Source organism: Heterodontus francisci, chromosome 24 (genome assembly GCF_036365525.1).
Source record: "Heterodontus francisci isolate sHetFra1 chromosome 24, sHetFra1.hap1, whole genome shotgun sequence".
NCBI lineage: Eukaryota > Metazoa > Chordata > Chondrichthyes > Heterodontiformes > Heterodontidae > Heterodontus > Heterodontus francisci.
The window spans coordinates 38,562,197-38,584,672 of NC_090394.1; the positions used below are offsets into that span (position 1 = coordinate 38,562,197).

A 22,476-nucleotide genomic window follows, 5' to 3' on the forward strand; every position below is an offset into this window, starting at 1 on the left:
CCCTGATTGTTCTTGAGAAGGTCGTAGTGAGCCGCCGCCTTGAACATATGCACTCCATGTGGTGTAGTTACACCCACAGTGCTTTTAGGAAGGGAATTATAGGTTTTTGACCCAACGACAGTGAAGGAACAGTGATATAGTTCCAAGTCAGGCTTGGAGGGGAACTTGCAGGTAGCAGTGTTTCCATTGTGTCAGCTGCCCTTATCCTTCTAGGTGGTAGAGGTCGCGGGTTTGGAAGGTGCTGTCGAAGGAGCCTTGGCAGGTTTCTGTAGTGCATCTTTTGATTGAAGCTGCTGCTGCCACTGTGTGCTGGTGATGGAGGGAGTGAATGTTTAATATGGTGGATGGGGTGCTAATCAAGTGGGCTGCTTTGTCCTGGATGTTACCGAGCTTCTTGAGTGTTGTTAGAGCTGCATTCATCCAGGCAAGTGGAGAGTATTCCATGACACTCCTGACTTGTGCCTTAGGGATGGTAGACAGGCTTTGGGGAGTCAGAAGGTGAGTTATTCGCCACAGAAGTCCCAGCCTCTTACCTGCTCTTGTAGCCACAGTATTTATATGGTTGGTCCAGTTAAGTTTCTGGTCAATGATAATCCCAGGATGTTGATGGTGGGGATTCAGTGATAGTAATGTTGTTGAATGTCAGGCGGAGATGGTTAGATTCATTCTTGTTGGAGATGGTTATTGCCTGGCACTTGTGTGGCGTGAGTGTTGCTTGCCACTTATCAGCCCAAGCCTGAATATTGTCCTGGTCTCGCTGCATGCAGCCACGGACGGCCTCGGTATCTGAGCAGTTGCGAATGGTAATGAACAATGTGCAATCATCAGCAAGCATCCCCACTTCTCACCTTATGATGGAGGGAATCATCTAACTCTAACAGCATATCCTTCTTTTCCTTTCTCCCTCATGTACTTATCTAGCTTTCCCTTATATGCATCTATGCTATTCGCCACAATCATTCCATGTAGTAGCAAGTTCCACATTCTAACAGTTCTCTGGATTAAGAAGTTCCTCCTGAATTACCTATTGGATTTATTAGTGGCTGTCATATTTATGACCCCTAGTTTTGGATTTCCCTCCTAGGGAAAACTTTTTCTTCTTATGACCAAGGCAGGAGTAATGCGCTGTTAATTCAGTCCTGCTACTCCACAGATCACAGCATATTAGTAAAGTTTCCCACCTACTAGAAAATAGCCAAATTAAACACTCTATTTGTCCCCCAGAATAAAGCAAACCAAGCCAGGTTTCTTTAAACAACAACAAAATTAACTATTTATTAATAAACTAAGTCTTAAACAATAATGAGATAACACTATATATGAAAGGATTCTTTTCAAACTTCTTATTCTACCTAACCCTCATGCACACACACACACACACACACGTACATTTAAAAAAAAAGAAACCAGTTAACCGGGAGAAAGGGATATTTTAGTTTACAACTATTTCTTAGGTATAATAAAATAACTGGGCTGTAACGCTCTGGTGGGATATTGCTGGGTCCGTGAGGCCCCAGAGTCGAATGGTCGGATGCCACTTGACGTCTCTCCAGATGAGGTTGATGAACAGACAGTGATGGGTAGGCATTCACAGCACTTTGTCTTCAGCAGGCGTCACACAGATCTTTCAGCAAAGGGTGTAGCAACAGGCCTGCTTGGGTTTTGAAATAGCAGTCTAGCAGTAGAAGCTTTCTTGAGCTTTCAGGATCTCCCAAAATATAAGAGGCAACAGGAATCACTCCTGAGGCAGGGATTTTTCAGAGAAGGGAGGCAATAGGAATTTGCCACCTTCAAAAATGCAGGGCTTACTCTCAACAAAGGAGCCTTTCTCCACAGAGAGCAGCAACTCCTCTTTTCCTCTCCAGGGGTCTTTTTCTCTCTCCAGGCAGACCACAGCCTCCACCTCAAATGAAGAATTTCTTTTTATAAGAGTGGCAAACCTTTTTCAGGAAAAGATCTTTTTATCTGATCTGCAAAAAACAGGTCCCAGCCAGTTTGTTCTGCCTCCTGCTTGTCCAGCTTACTGGTCTCCACAATGCAGAAATGAAACTGAAACTCTAACAATCAAGTTATGTGACCTGTCATTTCCCTTGCTGCTGTTTGGAACAGGTGTCTTGCAGTCTGTCCCACTCAGTTCAAACTCCAAGTTTTGGCATTCAATGTTCACAGAAAATCCTTCTTCTCAGTTATTAAAAACACACAGGTGGGCGGCACAGTGGTTAGCACCGCAGCCTCACAGCTCCAGCGACCCGGGTTCAATTCTGGGTACTGCCTGTGTGGAGTTTGCAAGTTCTCCCTGTGTCTGCGTGGGTTTCCTCTGGGTGCTCCGGTTTCCTCCCACATGCCAAAGACTTGCAGGTTGATAGGTTAATTGGCCATTATAAATTGCCCCTCGTATAGGTAGGTAGTAGGGAAATATAGGGACAGGTGGGGATGTGGTAGGAATATGGGATTAGTGTAGGATTAGTATAAATGGGTGGTTGATGGTCGGCACAGACTCGGTGGGCCGAAGGGCCTGTTTCAGTGCTGTATCTCTAAACTAAACTAAACATATATATGTAATGGTGTCAGCCATGGCTCACTGGGTAGCACTCTCATCCCTGAGCTAGAAGGTTGTGATCTCGAGTCCCTCCCCAGAAACCTGAGTACAAGATCTAGACTGACACTTCAGGGATGCACTGTTGGTAGTGTTTTTTGGAGAAAACGTTAAATTGAAGACATAAAAGATCCCAAGGCACTATTTCATGAAGAGCAGGGGAATCTTCTCTGGTATCCTGGCCGATATTTATCCCTCTACCAGCAATCATTAAAAGCAAATTCTCTGGCCGTTATCTAATTTCTGTTTGTGGGAGCTTGCTCTGTACAAATTTGGGTACTCAGTTTCCAACATTGCAACAATGACTACACTTTAAAAGTGCCTCGTTGGTCATAAAGTGCTTTGGGTTGTCCTGAGATCATGAAAGGCGCTATATAAGTGAGAGTCTTTTTTAATGTATATATTGAGAGTGTTCAGAGCCTCCAGATTGAATCACTAAGTTGTGCAGGTTGATAGGTAAATTGGTCATTAGCAATTGCCCCTAGTATAGGTAGGTGGTAGGGAAATATAGGGACAGGTGGGGATATGGTAGGAATATGGAATTAGTGTAGGATTAGTATAAATGGGTGGTTGATGGTCGGCACAGACTCAGTGGGCCGAAGGGCCTGTTTCAGTGCTGTATCTCTAAATTAAAACTAAACTAAATCCTTAGCTTTCAATAAAAAAAAAACTCTTGTGACATTCTCTACATCTATCCTATCAAATCTATTCAATTTGTGAATATACAAACACGTGAAATTGATGGGCAGGAAAAAACCAGCTGCTCCATTAAGCCTGTCCCACACTGTGATGGCCAGAGCATCATGAGCAGACACTTCTTCCCTGCCCCTCCCCACTGCCCCACTGTAATAATCTGATGGGAGAAAATAGGAGATTTGAAGGAGCAATTTAGAAGAGAGTTGCTTAAATCACTGGGGATGTGAGGAGGTGTGTTTAATCCGCTGATGGTTGTAATTTTCTTTTTCTTGCTTTCTATAATAGGAGTCTCCCAGAGGAGAAGCTGAAAATAAGAACTCTGTTTGAAGGTGCATCAATAAATGGAGCAAAACCAACAACAACCTCAATGAATGCAGCTGGTTTAGAATCTGAACAGAAGAAAAGCAGGGCTCGGGAGCGAAGAAAAGAAGGGCGCTCTAAAACATTTGACTGGGCGGAATTTCGTCCAGCGCAACAGCGGTCCAGTGGAGGATATGTCCACAGACCTACTTCCCTGTACCTCAGGATCATGACTAATTCTGAAACAGAATCTCAGCAACTAGAAAGGGACCGTGCACGGCGGCGAGAGGAGAGACGCAAACGATTTGAGACAACTGATGTTTCTTTTTCCCCGTGTTCCAATGATGTAAACAGGATGGAGGTGGATGGGGCCACCACAACCTCCATATCCCCGGGACCTAAAAATGTTGATGTTGAAATTGAGCATAGATGGCAGCAGGTGGAATGTACACCACTGCGTGAGGACAAACAAGTTCCTATCCTCACTACACAGACCTCCAGTGAAGGAAGACCTCCTGCCCAGGACCTGGCGTTAATACTGGACAAGGAGGTAAGGATTGACCAATCTTGAGATGGGAAATCGTGTAGCTAATTTTTCAATCATTCATGGAAACATTGAGTACTTAAATATGTAAAACTAGAATGATATTGCATCCTTGGAATGTAAGAAAGCTTTGAAAAAAAGCCATCCTTTAACCTTCTCAGCCCTAACTTCTTATGTTTCTCTTCATAATTCCAAGCCCTTATCACTTGTAACATTTACTGAATCTATACTATACTTCTTTCATTGCTTTTATATCCCCCAAAAGGTAGCAAAAGTTGTATGTAATGCTCCAGCTGCTGCCTAACCAAGGATTTTCTACAAGTTCAACCTTGCCTGCTTGCTTTTACATTCACTGTATCTGGAGAAAATAAGGATTCCTGTTTAATGGCCTTATCTGCTTCTGCTACCCCCCTTTCATGTCCTACACATTTGATATATATATTTCCTTTCTCTGCTTTGATATCCAAAATATATTATTTCATATTTTTCTGCATGGAACTGCATTTACTCCAGTCTTTCACCATCTTTGCCATATCCCCTAATTTGGCATCGTCAACAAATTTTGATATTATTTCCTTAGTTCCTAAGGTCATATAACTTATGTATGTATTAAGTAAGAAATATCCCAACAAAGATCCGTGTGAAACACTAATAACCACACCTTCCTTTTATCCCTATACTTTTATTTTTTTTATTTATTTATATATTTTTTTAGAGATACAGCACTGAAACAGACCCTTCGGCCCACCGAGTCTGTGCCGACCAACAACCACCCATTTATACTAACCCTACAGTAATCCCATATTCCCTACCACCTACCTACACTCGGGGCAGTTTACAACAGCCAATTTACCTATCACCTGCAAGTCTTTGGCAGTGGGAGGAAACCGGAGCACCCGGCGAAAACCCACGCAGTCACAAGGAGAACTTGCAAACTCTGCACAGGCAGTACCCAGAATTGAACCCGGGTCCCTGGAGCTGTGAGGTAGCGGTGCTAACCACTGCGCCAGTGTGCTTTGTTTTCTGTCCTCACAACTATTCCTATTAATACTTTTCACACTTTTCTAATTAACCTCCCAACGAGGATATTGGTCCCAATTCATTTCGGGTGTAGACTGTTCTGTCAGTGTAGCTCACTTGTATCCCACTGCCCCAGGAATCCAAACCCTTTCTTCCTACACTGATTTTCTAGCCACACAGTACCAGATAATATTGCTGAAGTTGAAACCTTTGACCTGCTTCTCGACCTAACTTCTACATCCTGGAACTGAAGGACTGGAGTCCTATTCTTGACTGTGTCATTGAACCAAAACTTCCAAACCCAGTCCATTTCTAAGAGATGTACTTGCTGAATTATGTCCTTTATATTGAATCTGGGAAGCATCTTTGCATTTGGGAATTATGTTTGTTAATTCTGTGTTTATAGAATGTTTAGTTCTCTCATGATCTATTCTCTCATGATCTAATCTCTCATTACCACTATATTCTTGCACTCAACTGGCCCCTCCACCCTTTTTGGTTAACCACTTTGTCTCGCACACTGGACGTATGATGATACAAAAATCATGGACTAACTGAAGAGTTATGAAAACGCACTTTGTCTTTAAAAAATGAACCTTCATTTTAAAAAGTTAACAATGGTCTAAAATGGCCACCGAAGAAAAAAAGATTGGCCTTTTGTGTTTTCAAAATATCTGACAAAGACAAAGGACAAAAATCATCAGTGCTAAGAGGTCTCAATTGAACCCATCATACGCCTATCCTGAAATATTCCAGAATTGAATGTCTTCCTCTGAAACGAAGAAGGTGTGAAATAGCCACGTCTTGGGCCATTGTGCAATCCCCATGGGGAACAGACCAGAGTGCCTCCTAACAGGAGGTGAGAGATAACAGCTTTACCTTAAAAAAGACAACCAGAGAGAGAGAGAAGCAACATCCTAACAGTTTGTATTCCAAACAAGACAGAAAACACATGCCCTGCTGCAGAATCTGACATCCACCTTGTTCAGCAGTGAGAGCTAGAAGTAACCCACCGTCTTCAAATGAACCTTCAATCAAGAGGGAAATCTACACTTATCTCAGGCCTGCATCCATTGAGAACTTGATTTCCGAGAGAATTCTACAGGTTTATTACAACCTCCCCACCCACCCCCCCCCCACCCAACCCCAATCTGCTTATAAGAATCATGCATCTCTGTAAAGAATTGTAATTCTGTTCTGTAACTTCTCAGTAATTCTTGTTCCAGTCATCAATTCCCTCTTCAGGAAGCTGTAACTGTTTCCTTTAGTTGTGTTTTTTGTCTCTACAGTTGGAGCAATCGCATCAGGAGGTCTCCAGGCTGCATGAACAAAACAGAGAGTTGCAGGGGCAGCTGAAGGCGGCGCTGGAGAGGGAACACAATGCACGGGATGGTTATGTTCTGCAAGTAAGCAAAAGGATAGCGATTGTGCTACATCAATCTGGACCATGATCAATCACATTGGGCTTGTTAATGTTACAAAATTCTGTGCTCACCACAGTTGCATTCCTGTATTTAAATAATCAGTCGCAGCATTTGATTTAATTCAAGAATAGAATCCCGAGATAAGTTTTACATTTGTATAATTATAAATGTACAGGTGTGTTAAACTCCAGTAACACATTGTGTATTATACATGCAGCACACCTCTCCAATACTGTAATTTTTTTACTAACATATTTTGTGTTTAGTACTCTATTTGCATGTTGTGGCACAAAAACTAACTTTTGGGGTTACAACTGAGAGTGACATCTCTGGCTTTTGCTATCAGAACAGCACAGCTAAAAGATGATGTCTGCTGGGATATATATCTGCTTCTTCTCCCCATGTCCTTTATTGTTGCATGGCTTTGGTGCTGAGAGAGTTCGGTATTCCTATGTTTGACTCTTCTTGTTTCTGTGTTCTGTGCATTTCAAACTCCTTGCAATAGTTAGTGGATTTGTCGCCATCTGAATTTTCTGCAGGCTTCAGAATATTTGTCCCCCACTCTATTTGCATTCACCATTCTAATTACCAGGCAACTTGTTATTAGACACAGGCAGGGAAGTGAGGCAAACCATGCAACATAGAAAAGGACAGTTGTGGACTAACCTATAACGAGACCAGCAATACTTTTCCTGATCCAGTGTAGCCAGAGGTAGTACACTCAGTATCTGGAGCAAAGAGTGTTATTAACTGATCTCTCATCATCTTTTAAAGTCAAAGAGAATACCTTCACCACCTTCAGCCTGGAAAAGACACCAAAAAGAAAACCAAGATCTTCAAAATGAGCTCATAGCTCAATGCCAGCATCAAACCCTGGTCAATTGGCAATTTAAAACAGAGCTATGAGGCAGCAAATAATATAATCAGCAAGCAGGGGGTGGAAATACAGAAGCTGCAGGAACAATTAAATTGCACAGTGTCTGAAAGGACAGGTAATGAGGAAGCATTGATCAAGCAAAAGAAGGAACAACAGACTGAAAACCAGAGGATCCAAGAGCAATGGAAGAAATGTAGACAGGAAGAGAAAATCATGAAACTGCAATCAAAGGATAGTGAGGACAGGCAACATGTTGCAGAAAATTTAGAGAAAATTCAGACTCTCGAGGAACTGGAAAAACAACAGACTTTGCAAAGAGGTTTCCAGGATCAATTGTGTGACAGTAGTAAGTTTGGTGCCAGGGAACAGGAAAGGCTCCTAGAAACTAAGAGATCTTAAAACAAACTTTTGTAGAGGAGATCCAAAGCCAAAACATGAGGGATACAGAAGAAAAAATTGTGCAGTATGTGGACAAGCAACAGCTGGAACATCTGGAGATAGAAATGCCAGCAGATACAATGCAGAGCTGCCAGATCATGCTGGAGGAGAAGGAAATAACCATTCAGACTTTGTCACAACGTCTTAAAGAGCTCAGTAACGAAAGACAAAAGCTGAAGTGTAGATGTGAGGAGCTGGTTAATCAATTGGTGGAGGTTGACGGTGAGACTGTCAAGTTACAGAGCCAACACACTGAATTTCACAATCTGGAAATCTTGTATGAAAAGTTATCTGCTGTATTTCAACTAACTCAGAAAATGTTGGAAGAAAAAAGTGCAGAGCTGAAGGAGGCCAGGGAGGTATATGAAAACCTCACTGCCACAAAAAATAGTAAACTTAATGAAGCCTTGGTTAAGCTGACTGCTCTGGGGGAGGCAGAGAAGAAACTGCAGGCCAGAGAGGCAGCACTGTAGAAATTGTGCTCTGCTAGTTCAAACACACACAGTGTGAGTGGTAGAGAAGATTTGCAGTTTAAGTTAAACACTGCCAAATGTCATATTATTGAACCAGAACAAAAATTAAATACATTCCAACTTGGAAATGAGGAGCTTGAGCTTGAAAATTACAATCTTAAGGAGGATCTCAAAGTTTCTGAAAACAATCAACAGAAACAATATAAAGAATCAGTGGAAACTATAGAAGAATTAAAAACTCAACTGGACGTTTCAGCTCATCAGGCCAGGGAAGCAAAGCCACGAGTTTTGGAAAAGGTCAAGTTCGAGGCAGCAGTCTATAGTTGCCCTGAAGGACAAAGAATTATGTTCTCCAGTATGCACTGTCAAAGATACAGTCCTGATGACAGAACAGAAAAACTGTGGGCCAGCAACACTTCAGATAGCACCCTGGGTGGGTGCCATTCTAAAGAAAGTACCTCATCAGATGCATTAGCACATTGTGAAGCTGCAGAAGATGAAGCACAAATGCGTGTTTCTGTTGTTCATTCACTGGAAAACAAATTTCATGTTACTGAAGAAAAAAAAGATGTAAATCTGAAGTTGGAAAAGCAGCAAGGTAGAAATCTAGAGAATTTGAAAGAAAAACATTCTAAGTTGCTGACAACTGAAATGGAGCTCCAGGATAGTTTGTGTAAAATTGATGTATTGACAATGCAGCTTCAAGTGGAAAAAGCACAGAGCTGGAAACTAGTCCAAGATACCAGCAGCTGATTAGGGTCGTGCTGCTGAAGTATGGCCAAGTCTGTTCATTGATAAGTACTTGTCAGCAAAATGTCCAGAGTCATCTTAGAGGTAAGACAGAGGCAAACAACATTCAGTTTTGTAGCTTGTTAGGGATGGAAAGTAGCTTGGCTGATGCTTTACATTGCTTGGAGCAGACGGAAAGATTCTTCCAGCAGCAGCACAAAGAGCTGCACGAAGTCCAAGACCAGATGCACCATAGCACGGATGATAGGACTGTACCACTCCAGGGCCAGTTTCTGTTGGTGAGGGAAAAGGAACTGTCTCAGCAATGGGAGATTTCAGATGAAGCCAAGCAGAAACTCTTTGCTGATAGACTAGCAGTTAAAGCCCTAACTCTTGAAAAAATGACACAAGCTTTGCGAAGTAAAGATAGTGATGTTGTACAGAGCTTAGAAAACCTCAGTAAAGAAGCTGAGGTGTTGTCATCAGCATCTCCTGCTTTAGACACGATCAGGGAACCAAACAGCCCTGCAGGCTTTGCAGATATCTTGCTGAAAAAAACATTTCAGAAGGAGAATTCTGGATAGAAGTAGAGAACTTGAGGAAGAACATACAACCAGAAGGAGCTGCTGAAGAAGAAAAGGCGGATGGTGAGGTTGGTTTAATTAATGGGTTTGCTAGTGGAGCAGCTGATTGTGCATCACTTAAAGTAGAGCTGGCATTCACAGTGCAAAAAAATACAAGAGTCATTCAGTGCAAAAGTTGGAAAACTTGAAGGTATTCAGTATGCTCAACGGGAAATCGAACAGAAGGAACAATATGTTAAGAGAAGCTCTAATAGCTTCCAAGACTGTAGAGATCAACAAGGTCATACAGCAACTTTTGGGGATAGCTGAAAACCCAACAGACCCTAGGAGAAAGGTACAAAAAGTGAACCAGCCAGAGCTTATTTCATATGCAGAACAAATCAAAAGGGAAGACGCCCGGAGCCTGGCTTTAAATGTTGTTGATAAGCAGTTGAAAAAACATCTTTCTGAGAATAAAATGGAATGGGGATTTTTCAGGAACAGTCAGAGAAGAATTAGCTAAAGAGATAAGCTATGGTTCTTCTGCACTTATCTGGACATTTGCAGACTCCAACTTTTGAGGAAGCCAGCATCGTTGGTCAGAAACAACTGGAGGTCTCTCAAGTGTTGTCTTCCTACATTTATATGCGAAACACTAATAATTTTGCATCCATGTTGGTGCAAGAAGTCATGATTCAAGCTCAGATTACTTACGTAGTCTGTAGAATGAGAACAGAGCTTGAGAAGGAACTCAAAATATATAAAGATTCGTGTGATACTCTAGACATTGTGCCGAGAGCCCAAAGCCACTTTTACTTAAGTTGTTGAAGTCTGCAGGTGCACAGAGTGAAACTTTCACAGTAAAGGAGGTAATGCACTACCTGGGACAATATATAATAGCTAAGCAGTTGTATGATGAAGCCTCACTTCTGTGCAGGCAAAATATGAGGAGATACTTCAGAAGGAATGGCATGATTATACTCGAGCACATGCAGGGTCTGAAAAAGAAAATGAGACCCTCAGGCAGCAGGCCTCAGAATTAGAACTGAAACAAAAAGAACTACGAGAAATGCAAGAAAGATACAAAAATGATCTCTAGGCTGAAGCAGAGTACCAGATGGCGCTAAGTAGCAAACTGATTAATATGGAAGAGATGCTGAAACAAAGAAGGCTGATCAGAATCCGGAACAAAAGCAAGGAGAGCAAATGAAGAAATTAGAAGAAGGTTTACAAGATAAAGTACAAGAGCTTTTAATAATGCATGAAGAGGAAAAGCACAATTTATGCAATCAATATGAGCAAAATATTAGACAGAATCTCTGGAACATCAAAGAAGAAATTCAAAAATTATATTTCACCAGACCTCCTTAACGCAGAACAGTGACTGCTGCGATGGAGCAGATGGTCTATGCAGAGCCCTGGAGGTTGGTAGAGATTCACTACAAGTTGAGAAGCAAGCTGAGCTGGGCTCCATGACAGTACTGCACGACTGGATCCAGGAGCTGGAGACCCAGATGAACATGATGCATGATGAACTGGGGCAGAAACACGTCGATGGAACCACTACAGCAGATCTAAGGGAAAAATACTTTGACAATCTGAAGGTTTCTGCATAAATTAACCCGAACACATTCAAGTAACACATTAAGTTCTAAAATTAGTAATATCCAGTTGAACAGTTGCATTTCTGGTTAGGTTATTCAAATTGAATTATCTAAATATATAGGCAGATTCTTGCATACAGGATCTCATCAGCATATACCCAGAAACATTTCACTTAAATTGCCTATTGTTAACCAGCACATAGAATGCTGCCAAAAAGTGAGTGAGTGTTTGGGTTTTCTCTATAACCTATATAGAAATGGGATGCAACTGACCTGTTCATAATTTAGTTACTGATAAAATCACTAAGGAGGGCACAGTCATACCCGCAGCAATTGGAAATATTATAGCAGCCTCTAAATATTTACAACATAATTAAATGGACTTTTTCTCTCCTGGAGCTTTCACACTTTTAAGTACTAAGCCACCTAAGCTCTAGGTCTGTCTCTTCCCTACCCATCATTCTCACCTCCATATTTCTGATTCCATATCATTCTCCAATCAGTATCTAATGTAGAAATATCTTACAACCATCTTTGTAATCACAAAGTTGGGGCGGCGCAGTGGTTAGCACCGCAGACTCACAGCTCCAGCGACCTGGGTTTGATTCTGGGTACTGCCTGTGCGGAGTTTGCAAATTCTCCCTGTGACCGCGTGGGTTTTCGCCGGGTGCTTCGGTTTCCTCCCACAGCCAAAGACTTGCAGGTTGATAGGTAAATTGGCCATTATAAATTGCCCCTAGTATAGGTAGGTGGTAGGGGAATTGAGGAAAGGTGGGGACGTGAGAGGGTAATGGGATTAATGTAGGATTAGTTTAAATGGGTGGTTGATGGTTGGCAGACTCAGTGGGCCGAAGGGCCTGTTTCAGTGCTGTATCTCTAAATAAAATAAATAAATAAACCAGTTATGAAGATTTTGTACATTTTTTTAAAAAAAGCATTTTACCTTCCGCTCCAGAGTGTTCAGACCCACTGGGTTATTGTCCCTTGCCCCATGTTACCCTGTCTTCATGCATGAGCAAAGTGCACATTGATTGACTAGTTATCTATTGGGTACATCACAACCAACCCTAATTGCTTGCTAATCTGACATACGCACTTTTCACAAGGAAGTACTAGATGGTTAAACAGGAGTCTTGGCTGCTTTTCCCCTCTGCCTTCCCAGTTCCAGGCATTCATGCCAAGTCTACCATCCGAATACTGTTCTGACTGACTCAACATGGTTTGAGACCTGAACATGGGACCTCCATGGTCCTTATGGCTCAATATCACACAAAGTGGTGCATGCACCACTGAGCTGTCAGGGCAGCTGCTGTAAATGCTAAATTAAGACTAAGACAAACACTTGTTACTGTTGGTTTTTGTTGATTGAAACTGAAGTCATCTTTCAGATGCACTGTGAACAAATTTGTTTTCATTCCAACAGGCAACCTGTGAGCGTGGTTTCACAGCAATGGAAGAATCACATCAGAAGGTGATTGAGGAGCTACAGAAACAGCACCAGCGTGAACTGGAGAAATTACAGCAGGAGAAAGATCGCTTACTGGCTGAGGAAACTGCTGCAACCATTGCTGGTAAGACGAATAGTTTCAAAATAAACATATTCATGTCAGGATCTGGATTATGTTTTTTGAATCGATAACATGATAACAAATCCCAAATTTGTAATTTTTTGCAATGTGCAACTATATCACGACCCAAGCCAGCAACTCCATTCCTCTATCTGCGCCATCACTAAGACCCAGGGGAGAAAGTGGTCAAAGATCAAAGGTCTGAAAATTAGTGGTCGAAGATAAAAAAAAAAGTCTGAAAATTGTTTTTGACAAGGACTTGTGTAATTAATAATCTGTAATGAGTGCAGATGCTTCCAGGCCACTTCAAATGTGTACAAACATTAGTTTTCCCTTCAGAATTGCCAAAAATATATTTTATATTTTTTATATTTAGAGATACAGCACTGAAACAGGCCCTTCAGCCCACCGAGTCTGTGCTGACCATCAACCACCCATTTATACTAATCCTACATTAATCCCATATTCCTACCACATCCCCAGCTTCCCTCAATTCCCCTACCACCTACCTATACTAGGGGCAATTTATAATGGCCAATTTACCTATCAACCTGCAGGTCTTTAGCTGTAGGAGGAAACCGGAGCACCCGGCGAAAATCCACGCGGTCACAGGGAGAACTTGCAAACTCCACACAGGCAGTACCCAGAATCAAACCCAGGTCGCTGGAGCTGTGAGGCTGCGATGCTAACCACTGTGCCGCCCAATAGAGGCATGTTGTAGAAGCTTTTTGTCTTGCACTCATCAGGACAATACGCAAGAATAACCAATGTAAGGGAAAACAATAACTTATACTGCATGCGAAGATAGTGCTGATTGGTTGTCAAGTGACCTCTGATTGGTAGAACAATTGCCCTGAGGAATGAATCAGCGAATGGCTGTCACTTATTTTGTTCAGCTGAAACAGGCTCAATGTGAAAATGATTTGGAGAAAAATGTAGCTAGTCTGATTAGTAAGTTTGCGGACGACACAAAGGTTGGTGGAGTTGCGGATAGTGATGAGGATTGTCAGAGGATACAGATCGGTTGGAGACCTGGGCGGAGAAATGGCAGATGGAGTTTAATCCGGACAAATGTGAGGTAATGCATTTTGGAAGGTCTAATGCAGGTGGGAAGTATACAGTAAATGGCAGAACCCTTAGGAGTATTGACAGGCAGAGAGATCTGGGCGTACAGGTCCACAGGTCACTGAAAATGGCAACGCAGGTGGATAAGGTAGTCAAGAAGGCATACGGCATGCTTGCCTTCATTGGTTGGGGCATAGAGTATAAAAATTGGCAAGTCATGCTGCAGCTGTACAGAACTTTAGTTAGGCCACACTTAGAATATTGTGTGCAATTCTGGTCACCACACTACCAGAAGGACGTGGAGGCTTTGGAGAGGGGACAGAAGAGGTTTACCAGGATGTTGCCTGGTCTGGAGGGCATTAGCTATGAGGAGAGGTTGGATAAACTCGGATTGTTTTCACTGGAACGAAGGAGGTGGAGGGGCAACATGATAGAGGTTTACAAAGTTATAAGCGGCATGGACAGAGTGGATAGTCAGAAGCTTTTTCCCAGGGTGGAAGAGTCAGTTACTAGGGGACATAGGTTTAAGGTGAGAGGGGCAAAGTTTAGAGGGGATGTGCGAGGCAAGTTCTTTACACAGAGGGTGGTGAGTGCCTGGAACTTGTTGCCGGGGGAGGTGGTGGACGCAGGTACCATCGAGACGTTTAAGAGGCATCTTGACAAATACATGAATAGGATGGGAATAGAGGGATACAGACCCCGGAAGTGCAGAAGGTTTTAGTTTAGGCAGGCATCAAGATCGGCGCAGGCTTGGAGGGTCGAATGGCCTGTTCCTGTGCTGTACTGTTCTTTGTTTGTTCATGTTCCTTCTGTCTTCAAAGAACAGGGCCCTGTGTATTAGTATATGTAGCTTCCAGTACACACAAATGCACCACACTGCGAACCCTACTGACATTCCTAAATTGGTTGTCAGCGTAATTCTTAGCACACTGCGGATTATTTAGCAAATACTGTCCAATCACAGAATCACATCTAATGTTGGACACTGCGTTTTGAGTTTTGCAAGTACGGGCTGGTTGGGTATGGCCTGTACCTAGCCCGTTGCAAACAACGGAAGGGACATGTTATTTGATAGAATCCACCAGTCTTTTGGAAGTACAGCTTCTTTATCGAACATCATACTGGAATTGAAATGCATATATCACATTACTCATTTGTGTGATAGACAGGACAATTCTTTGGCTTGACAGCAGCATCCTGTTAGTGGCGAACATCACATGTGTTGCTACTGGATAGTGGCAGCGTGAAACAGCTAGCTTTATCTGTTGCTCAAATTTTTGGGATGCATTACCCTTCCAGGGTAATTTGAGGTAGACTGGGCACTTTTCAGGGCCAAAAATGATAGCCGTAGGCCCGTTCATAAGTTTGCGCGAAATACAGCGAGAAATGATCTCATCAGGGTAGACATTGTCACGCAGGATGCCTTTGATTCGCCCTATTTCAGCATCAAGCTTGCATGATGAGCAAATGGCTTGGGGCCCTATTTATGAGGTTGCCGATAAGGCCTATCTTATAGTGTGTGGAACTGTAAGAATCCCTTTGATTACCATCAAAACATGGACCAATGCATTTGTATAAAAACATTAAAGTGACCTCAGCATTCCAGCATTTAATACATTTAGTACATCATGTAATTCTGAAGGATGAAGTAAATTTTAACAACAGAACTGTCAGTTCTGATTTTCTTTTTGAAAATCCCACTGGAAAACCACGAAGCTGCCCCGAAGGTCAGAAGCAGCAGTTCCTGCTCACAGCAACTGTCAGTAAAACTGAGTTCCAATTTTATTTTTAAAGCTCATCTTTTTTGGGTCTGAAGGTTGGAAATTGCATGAGGGGCCACATTACAATTTTTGTCCTGCATTGGGGGCCATGGAGCAAATTACAGAAAAGTCATTACAAATCTATCTTAATATTAAACCAAAAAATGTGCATTTTGTGAACAAGCTTTAAATGAGAAGACTAATTTATTAAATTACTTTCTCATCACTATGTTGAACACTGATTTAGTGAGATATATGGAATTGTTGCTTGCACAAGTAGTCAATGTCTACCCACACACTTGATGTAGCAATGCGGACTTTTTCGGATAGATGTCCATCTGTCAGGAGTGATCTTGATCACTCGCTCTCCCTCCCCCTTCTCCCCCACCCCGTGTCTCTCTCTGGTCCCCAATCTGTGTTTCTTTCTCTGTCTCTCCCCCTCTCTGTCTCTGTGTCGGTCTCTCAGCATCTGTCTCTCTCCCTCTCTCGGGGGGAATCTTATAGGCCCTGTAAGAGCGATTTTGGTGGCCTGCAGGGTGATTTAATTAGGCGGGAAGTGTTATTTTGGATTCCAGACAGCAGGATTGTTTTCCAAAGTTAAGTGGACGCGTGTTTGCAGCGTTCTGGGGTTCCCTCCGCATGGTGGCAGATTTCATTCATTTACATGCCATGAATACTCATTACCCTACTGCCAGATCAAGTGAACTGCCACCCAGTTCACGTGTGTTTCAACGTGGCGTGCAACAGTCGGCTTTGTGCCGTTAAGTCTCAGGTCAGTGTTTTTCTCTCTTGAACTCAATTGGTAAAATGAACACCAGCTTTGGAATAGATGTTTGCCTCCAGGCTCAGCAGTAGCAAGAATGATTCTTCTCGGGACAGCAGCGAACGCATGGAGATGTGTACGTGGAAGAGCTGGGGAGGGAGGAGTGGAGGACAAAGGGTGGGGTAATCAGGTGCATGGAGGAGCAGGGGAGGGTTCTTGGGGAGGACAGGATGGGGTGATCAGGTGCATGGAGGAGCAAGGGAGGGAAAAGAGCATCCAGGGTGTGTAGTGGTTGTTATTGCTGCTGAAGCTGGGTGTGAGCGGCTGCGGGGATGGTGTTTTTTTTTTAATTTTACAGTCAGCAGATGGTCAGGAAGGGGCTAAAGGGAGGGATGAGTGCTGTCAGCGTCGGGAACCTGTGGGGTGAATTCATAGTACTGGCTGGCAGAACGGTCACAGTCAATGGGGGCAAATGGATTCTGTAGGGGGGAAGGTCAAGACTTATGATTGGGTATTTTACAACATCATAGGGGAACAGGACTCAGCAACAATTTTGAGGAGGATCAAAGGTCAGATTCGGCATGTCGATGATAACTGGAGTAGGAACAGGGGGAGGGATGGCATGAATAAATTCATTATGACACTGTGCACGGAAATCACAATTCTCGGTCCTGCCTGTGTGGAGTTTGCAAGTTCTCGCTGTGTCTGCGTGGGTTTCCTCCGGGTGCTCCGGTTTCCTCCCACAGCCAAAAGACTTGCAGGTTGATAGGTGAATTGGCCATTATAAATTGCCACTAGTATAGGTAGGTGGTAGGGGAATATAGGGACAGGTGAGGATGTGGTAGAAATATGGGATTAGTATAAATGGGTGGTTAATGGTTGGCATAGACTCGGTGGGCCGAAGGGCCTGTTTCAGTGCTGTATCTCTAAATCTAAATCTAAAGAGTGTGCAGGAACAGGGGGACCTGTGGGTGCATGTGCATAGGTGTTTGAAGGTGGCAGAACATATTGAGAGGATGGTTGGTAAAGCATATGGGATCTTGGGCTTCATAAATAGAGGCATTGAGTACAAAAGCAGGGAAGTTATGCTGAATCTTTATAAAGCTCTGGTTAGGCCCCAACTGGAGTATTGCGTTCAGTACTGGTCATCACACTTCAGGAAGGATGTGAGTGTCCTTGAGAGGATGCAGAGGAGATTTACCAGAATGGTTCTAGGGATGGGGGATTTTAGTTACAAGGTTAGTTTGGAAAAGCATGGTTTGTTCTCCTTACAGTAAAGGAGATTGAGGGAAGATTTAATAGAAATGCACAAGATTATGACAGGCTTAGCTAAGTTAGACAAGGAAAAACTGTTCCCATTAACAATGGTACAAGGACTAGGGGATACGGATTGAAAATTCTGGGCAAAAGATGCAGGGGGAATATGAGGAAGCACTTTTTTTACACAGTGGATGCTAATGGTAATGACCTGGAAGTGGAGATAATCAATGACTTCAAGAGGAAATTGAATTACCACTTGAGAGAAATAGACTTGGGGATCGAGCCTGGAAATGGGACTAACTGCATAGCTCCATGGAGAGCTGGCATGGACTCGATGGGCCGAATGCCCCCTCCTGTGCCGTAAATGACTGACACTAAATGGGGGGAGGTTCAGAAGTAACGGAGGGAAAGGTTACAGTTACATTAGGTGGGTCAAAGGTGATGAGTTCAGGCTGGAAGGTTGCAGGAGCAGGTTGGAAGGTGGCGAGACTTACCCAAAATTCTAGGCGCACTATTTTCTCCAATGATAATGGAAACCATGTGGCCGCTCAAGGATTGCAAGGAGAGTGGGAGAAGACAAGTGATAGTGGGTGCGTCTTCCACCTGGCTGCAAATCTAAAGCACATAGAAGTGAACTGTTCATTGCCTTGATGTTTCAGCTGACTGGCAATAAAGGAATGAATTGCAATGCTCTGCTTATTTAATGTTTAGAAAAACTGCAGTACTGAATGCCTCTATTTATGAAGCCAAAGATCTCATACAATTTGTCTAGTACCATGGGAAGTAGAGCAGGAGCGACTAAGGAGGCCTTTTTCCCTCAACGCACAATGCATGAACGCCAGCAACAGGCAGAAACAAGAAGGTGAGGATGCTCCAAATGATAACATCAGAAACGGCCTCATCGAAGATGGCCACTGGCACATTATTGAAACCTCAGGATAAGGACAGATTATCTTCAAATGTCAGAGAGGCAATGCCAGAGACGCCTAAGGATGTCACGTGAAATGGTCACAGAAATTTGTAGGATACTGCAGCATAATTGCTTGGGTTTGGTGGGAATCCCATGCCAGTTGCCCTCAAGGTGATTGCTGCACTCAACGTTTTTGCTAGTGGGGCCTTCCAGTGATCAATGGGCGACATATGTGGCATATCACAGTCTGTGACCCATAGGTGAATCAAAGAGGTGACCAGTGTCCTTTCTCGACGTGCCAATGATTTCATCTACTTGTGAGCGCTTCTGTTTTTCTGTGTAAAATATGTTTTAAGAAATTAGAGTTGGATTGTGGACACTGATTCATCTGGAGTTTATATTTTAAAACTGAAGAGATTGAGTGTTTTTTTTTAAAGGAAGTTGAACAAAAGGTTGACCAGTAAACAAGTACTGGAAAACATGCGATTTCAAGTAAACCCAGCAGGTGTTCTAACCTGAAGGGACAGATGTTTACAAGGAAATGACAGACCACGATATATGACTGTCACAGGATTGTTGCTGAACTGTTTTTGGTTTCATTTTGAACTGTTAAAAGCCAGCTGGTTTTTGGACTGAAAGAGGAGTTGGTGATCTGCATATGGACCTGTCAGGAGATCAGAAGAAAAACCAGACAACTGTTACCTCTCTGAAGAATCCCTGCTCTGAAAAGCAAAAGCCTGTATGAAGTTGTTGCCTCCTGCATTTTGAAGAAACCCTGAATGGTTGCAGAGACCTTGCATCTTTAAAAAGAACTCTGCATCAAATGCATTAAACCTTTGTTGCTGCACACCTGATGGAAGACCTATTGAGGCCTTCTGTAGTTGAATTTCTTTGATCACCTACCCAGACTGTTCATCAACATCGCCTGGAAAGATTCCACTTATAAGCAAATAAGCAGCCACTTATTTGACTTTGGGACACCTTGCCAAAACAAAGGACTTACATCTCTTCTCTTCAGTATAAGTTTTTATTTTTGTAATTGCTGTAAACAAAAATCCCTTTTTTTCCCCCCCTGGTTAACCAGTTGTGCATGAGAGTGTGTGTGAGGGCTAGGATAAAAAAAAAGGGCTTCAATGTTTAAATTTACATATGTATTTACTTCATTATTGGTTAAGACTTGGCTTATAATAAAGATAATTTTGTTGTTTATTAAAGAAACCTGGTTGGTATGCTTTATTCTGGGGACAAATAGAGTATTTAATTGACTGTTTTGGTAAGTGGGAAAATTTATTGATATGTTGTGAACTGTGGAGAGGTGGGACTGCACTAACAGTGCACTCCTCCCGCCTTGGTCATAACAACCTGTAGATGAGGACAGCCAAGCAGCAAGGTCTGCGGCCTTCGGCGTTATCGCTGAGCTCCCTAGAACGTAAAGGATGGTCGACTGTACTCATGTGGCCATTAGAGCTCCCTGGGAACCGCCTGCTACATTTGTGAATCACAAAGGCTTCCACTCTAAACATACAACTGGTTTGTGAGTACAGGAGAAGAATAATGCAGGTTTCCGCTTGTTTCCCAGGGAGTTATCACAACTCATACATTTTGAGGAACTCACAGCTGTCAGAAGTTTTTGACGAACCAGCCGCAATAGATGGCTGGATCCTGGGTGACAAGGGTCACCCCCTTTGTACATGGTTGATGACACCAGTGCGGCATCCTAAAGCGCTGCTGAAGAAAGGTACAATGCTGCTCACGCATCCACCAGAGCCATCATCGAACGCACCACTGGCATGCTGAAATGCACTTCCACTGCCTTGACCAGTCCAGCTCTTCTGTATGCGCCACAGAGTGTGTCAAGAATAAGCGTCGTCTGCTGTGCCTGCAATTAGATGTGGCAACATTCTTCTGGCGGAGGAACAGGAGGAACTCCAGTTCTGCTCAGATGAGGTGACTATGAAGAAGGTGAGGACAACGATGCCATTATGAATATGAGGGCCATGGAGAGACATGCAAGGAACATCAAGGAGAACCTCATATTTGCACGTTTCAGCCAACAATAAGCCACTTCATCAAGGAACGTTGGTAGGAGAAAAAAAATTCCGCAATATGTTCACGTACGCCTGAAGTCTTATTCATTGCTGGAATCAAAAAGAGGGATTCTTTTGATAATAGCACACGAATCTGCAGTGGAGATGTGCCTGACAGCCTGTATGCTATCAGCTTCATTAAGAGACCTGCATCTCCATTGGAAAAGTTGTCCTGCATTAAGCAGCAGATATAGTAAGGTACAACTTTGCTGCACTTTGATGTAACCGGCAGATGAAATCCCCTCTGTGCTACGATGGAACCAAAAACACACCAATGCAAGGAAAGTAAGGGTGTGACCACAGTCGAGGAGGAGGAGCGCGTGCCTGCTGCTCCAGGGCTGTACTCACAGGACACCCTCAAAGAGTAAGCAGCATCTCATCCTCCCACCCCTGCCCCCACCCCCAACATCAACTCCCTTACCTCGAGCGGGCAAGCACATGGGGGATACTCATGCACCAGTGCTGCGGTCCCCCAGTAGAACCCTTTCTTCCAGAGGACACCTGCCATGGTCATCCGTAGCACCAGGGCAATGCACTGAGCAGACTGCCACCGCCTCAGTCAGGGTAGCACCTAGACATCGTGGGAGAAAATGTAAAAAAGACACAAAGAGTTAACACTTATTCTGGGTCTTCCTCTCTTGCCCCAGGCTGTTCAAGCAAAGATTTCAAATGCCTGCTCTTTGTCTAACTCACTGGCTTTTTAAAGGGTCCAAAGTGAAAAACACCTTCCTGAGCGTGGTTATATGTCCTGACATAGAATTTCCCTGTCATTCAAAAAGTTGCTCTGAGTAAGTTCAAACCCCTGTGGTTTCCTTGAAATTGCTTGCTTTCCTGTCCTTTTACAAGTTCAACTTCTTTTCAAAGCACCCATAAAGTTGAGCTTTTTATTATGAACGTCCTTTCAAAACAATCCTGCAGGAGATAGCGCAGAATGACGTCAAAAAATGAATCCCAACCATTGCAAACACGCGCTGACATCATTCAGGACTGGCTTTCGCATGATACATTCAAGCACATCAACAATGCCAGTCAATTAGTGTATGGCACCAAGGCTGCTTACGCATTCCACTGCATGCCTTGTCTGTCTGTCTTAAAGAGACGGAGCCAGGGTGAAAAACAATGGAACAGCTTTGCCAAGGCCACTTACCCTTGCCAAGTCATTGATATGCTTGTGACACTGCACCCAGGTTCTGCGCATCTCCCCACATTTCAACACCACCTCTGCTACCTCCATCCAGGCCGCCTTGCTCAGGCGGGAAAGTCTTCTGACTCATCAGGGAAGAGAATCTCCCACCTTTCCCTGACTGCCTGGAGGCAAACCTGCCAGGAGGCATCACTGAACCATGGGGTGAGACGCTGCCTGCTGCCTGACTTTTCTTTGTTGCTGCAGAAAAAAATAAATGATGTAAAGTTGGTGCTGGATTACAAACACTGAGAGGCAAAAGCATTTAGAATTAAGTACAAGCTTTACTTCAGGTTCCTATGCAGAGACTTACATGAAGTCTGCTGATGCTTGAGGCTGCAAGCACAGAATGCTTTATCGAACGGTTGTCCAACTATTTCGCCTGGCGGTGTGTGGGGGGGGGGGGCGCCACATTGCAATTTTTGACTTACATAGGGGGCCAGTGAGACAATTTCAGAAAGATAAAGGCATTAAATATTTATCTTGGTTTAATCAAAACAACAACAAACGTACATTTTTGTGAAGAAGCCTTAAATGAGAAGATTAATTTATTTACTTATCACTATGTTGGACACAGATTTAGTGAGGTACCTGTCATTTTTTTGCTTGCACAAGT

The 22,476-nt window shown here is 43.2% G+C and overlaps 1 protein-coding gene and 1 long non-coding RNA gene across 7 annotated transcripts in view; one reads left to right on the forward strand and one right to left on the reverse strand.

Moving 5' to 3' along the window:
* The window catches only part of LOC137383313 (myosin phosphatase Rho-interacting protein-like), a 334,034-nt gene that overhangs the window by 252,999 nt on the left and 58,559 nt on the right, over positions 1 to 22,476 (forward strand). For all 5 annotated transcript variants that reach the window (XM_068055969.1, XM_068055968.1, XM_068055971.1 and 2 more), the window contains exons 14-16: positions 3,578 to 4,142; positions 6,446 to 6,562; positions 12,688 to 12,835. In XM_068055969.1, coding sequence (XP_067912070.1) covers positions 3,578 to 4,142; positions 6,446 to 6,562; positions 12,688 to 12,835 — 830 coding nt within the window. The remainder of the gene's footprint in view (positions 1 to 3,577; positions 4,143 to 6,445; positions 6,563 to 12,687; positions 12,836 to 22,476) is intronic.
* LOC137383316 (uncharacterized) lies at positions 6,306 to 22,086 on the reverse strand. Of its 2 annotated transcripts, none has more exons than XR_010977380.1 (5): positions 21,825 to 22,086; positions 21,099 to 21,248; positions 11,024 to 11,234; positions 7,247 to 7,383; positions 6,306 to 6,520 (listed from the first exon to the last, which is right to left on the reverse strand). It is a non-coding gene; the product is annotated as an uncharacterized lncRNA (long non-coding RNA). The 2 variants fall into 2 exon arrangements; XR_010977381.1 differs by having other exon boundaries at positions 6,306 to 6,556.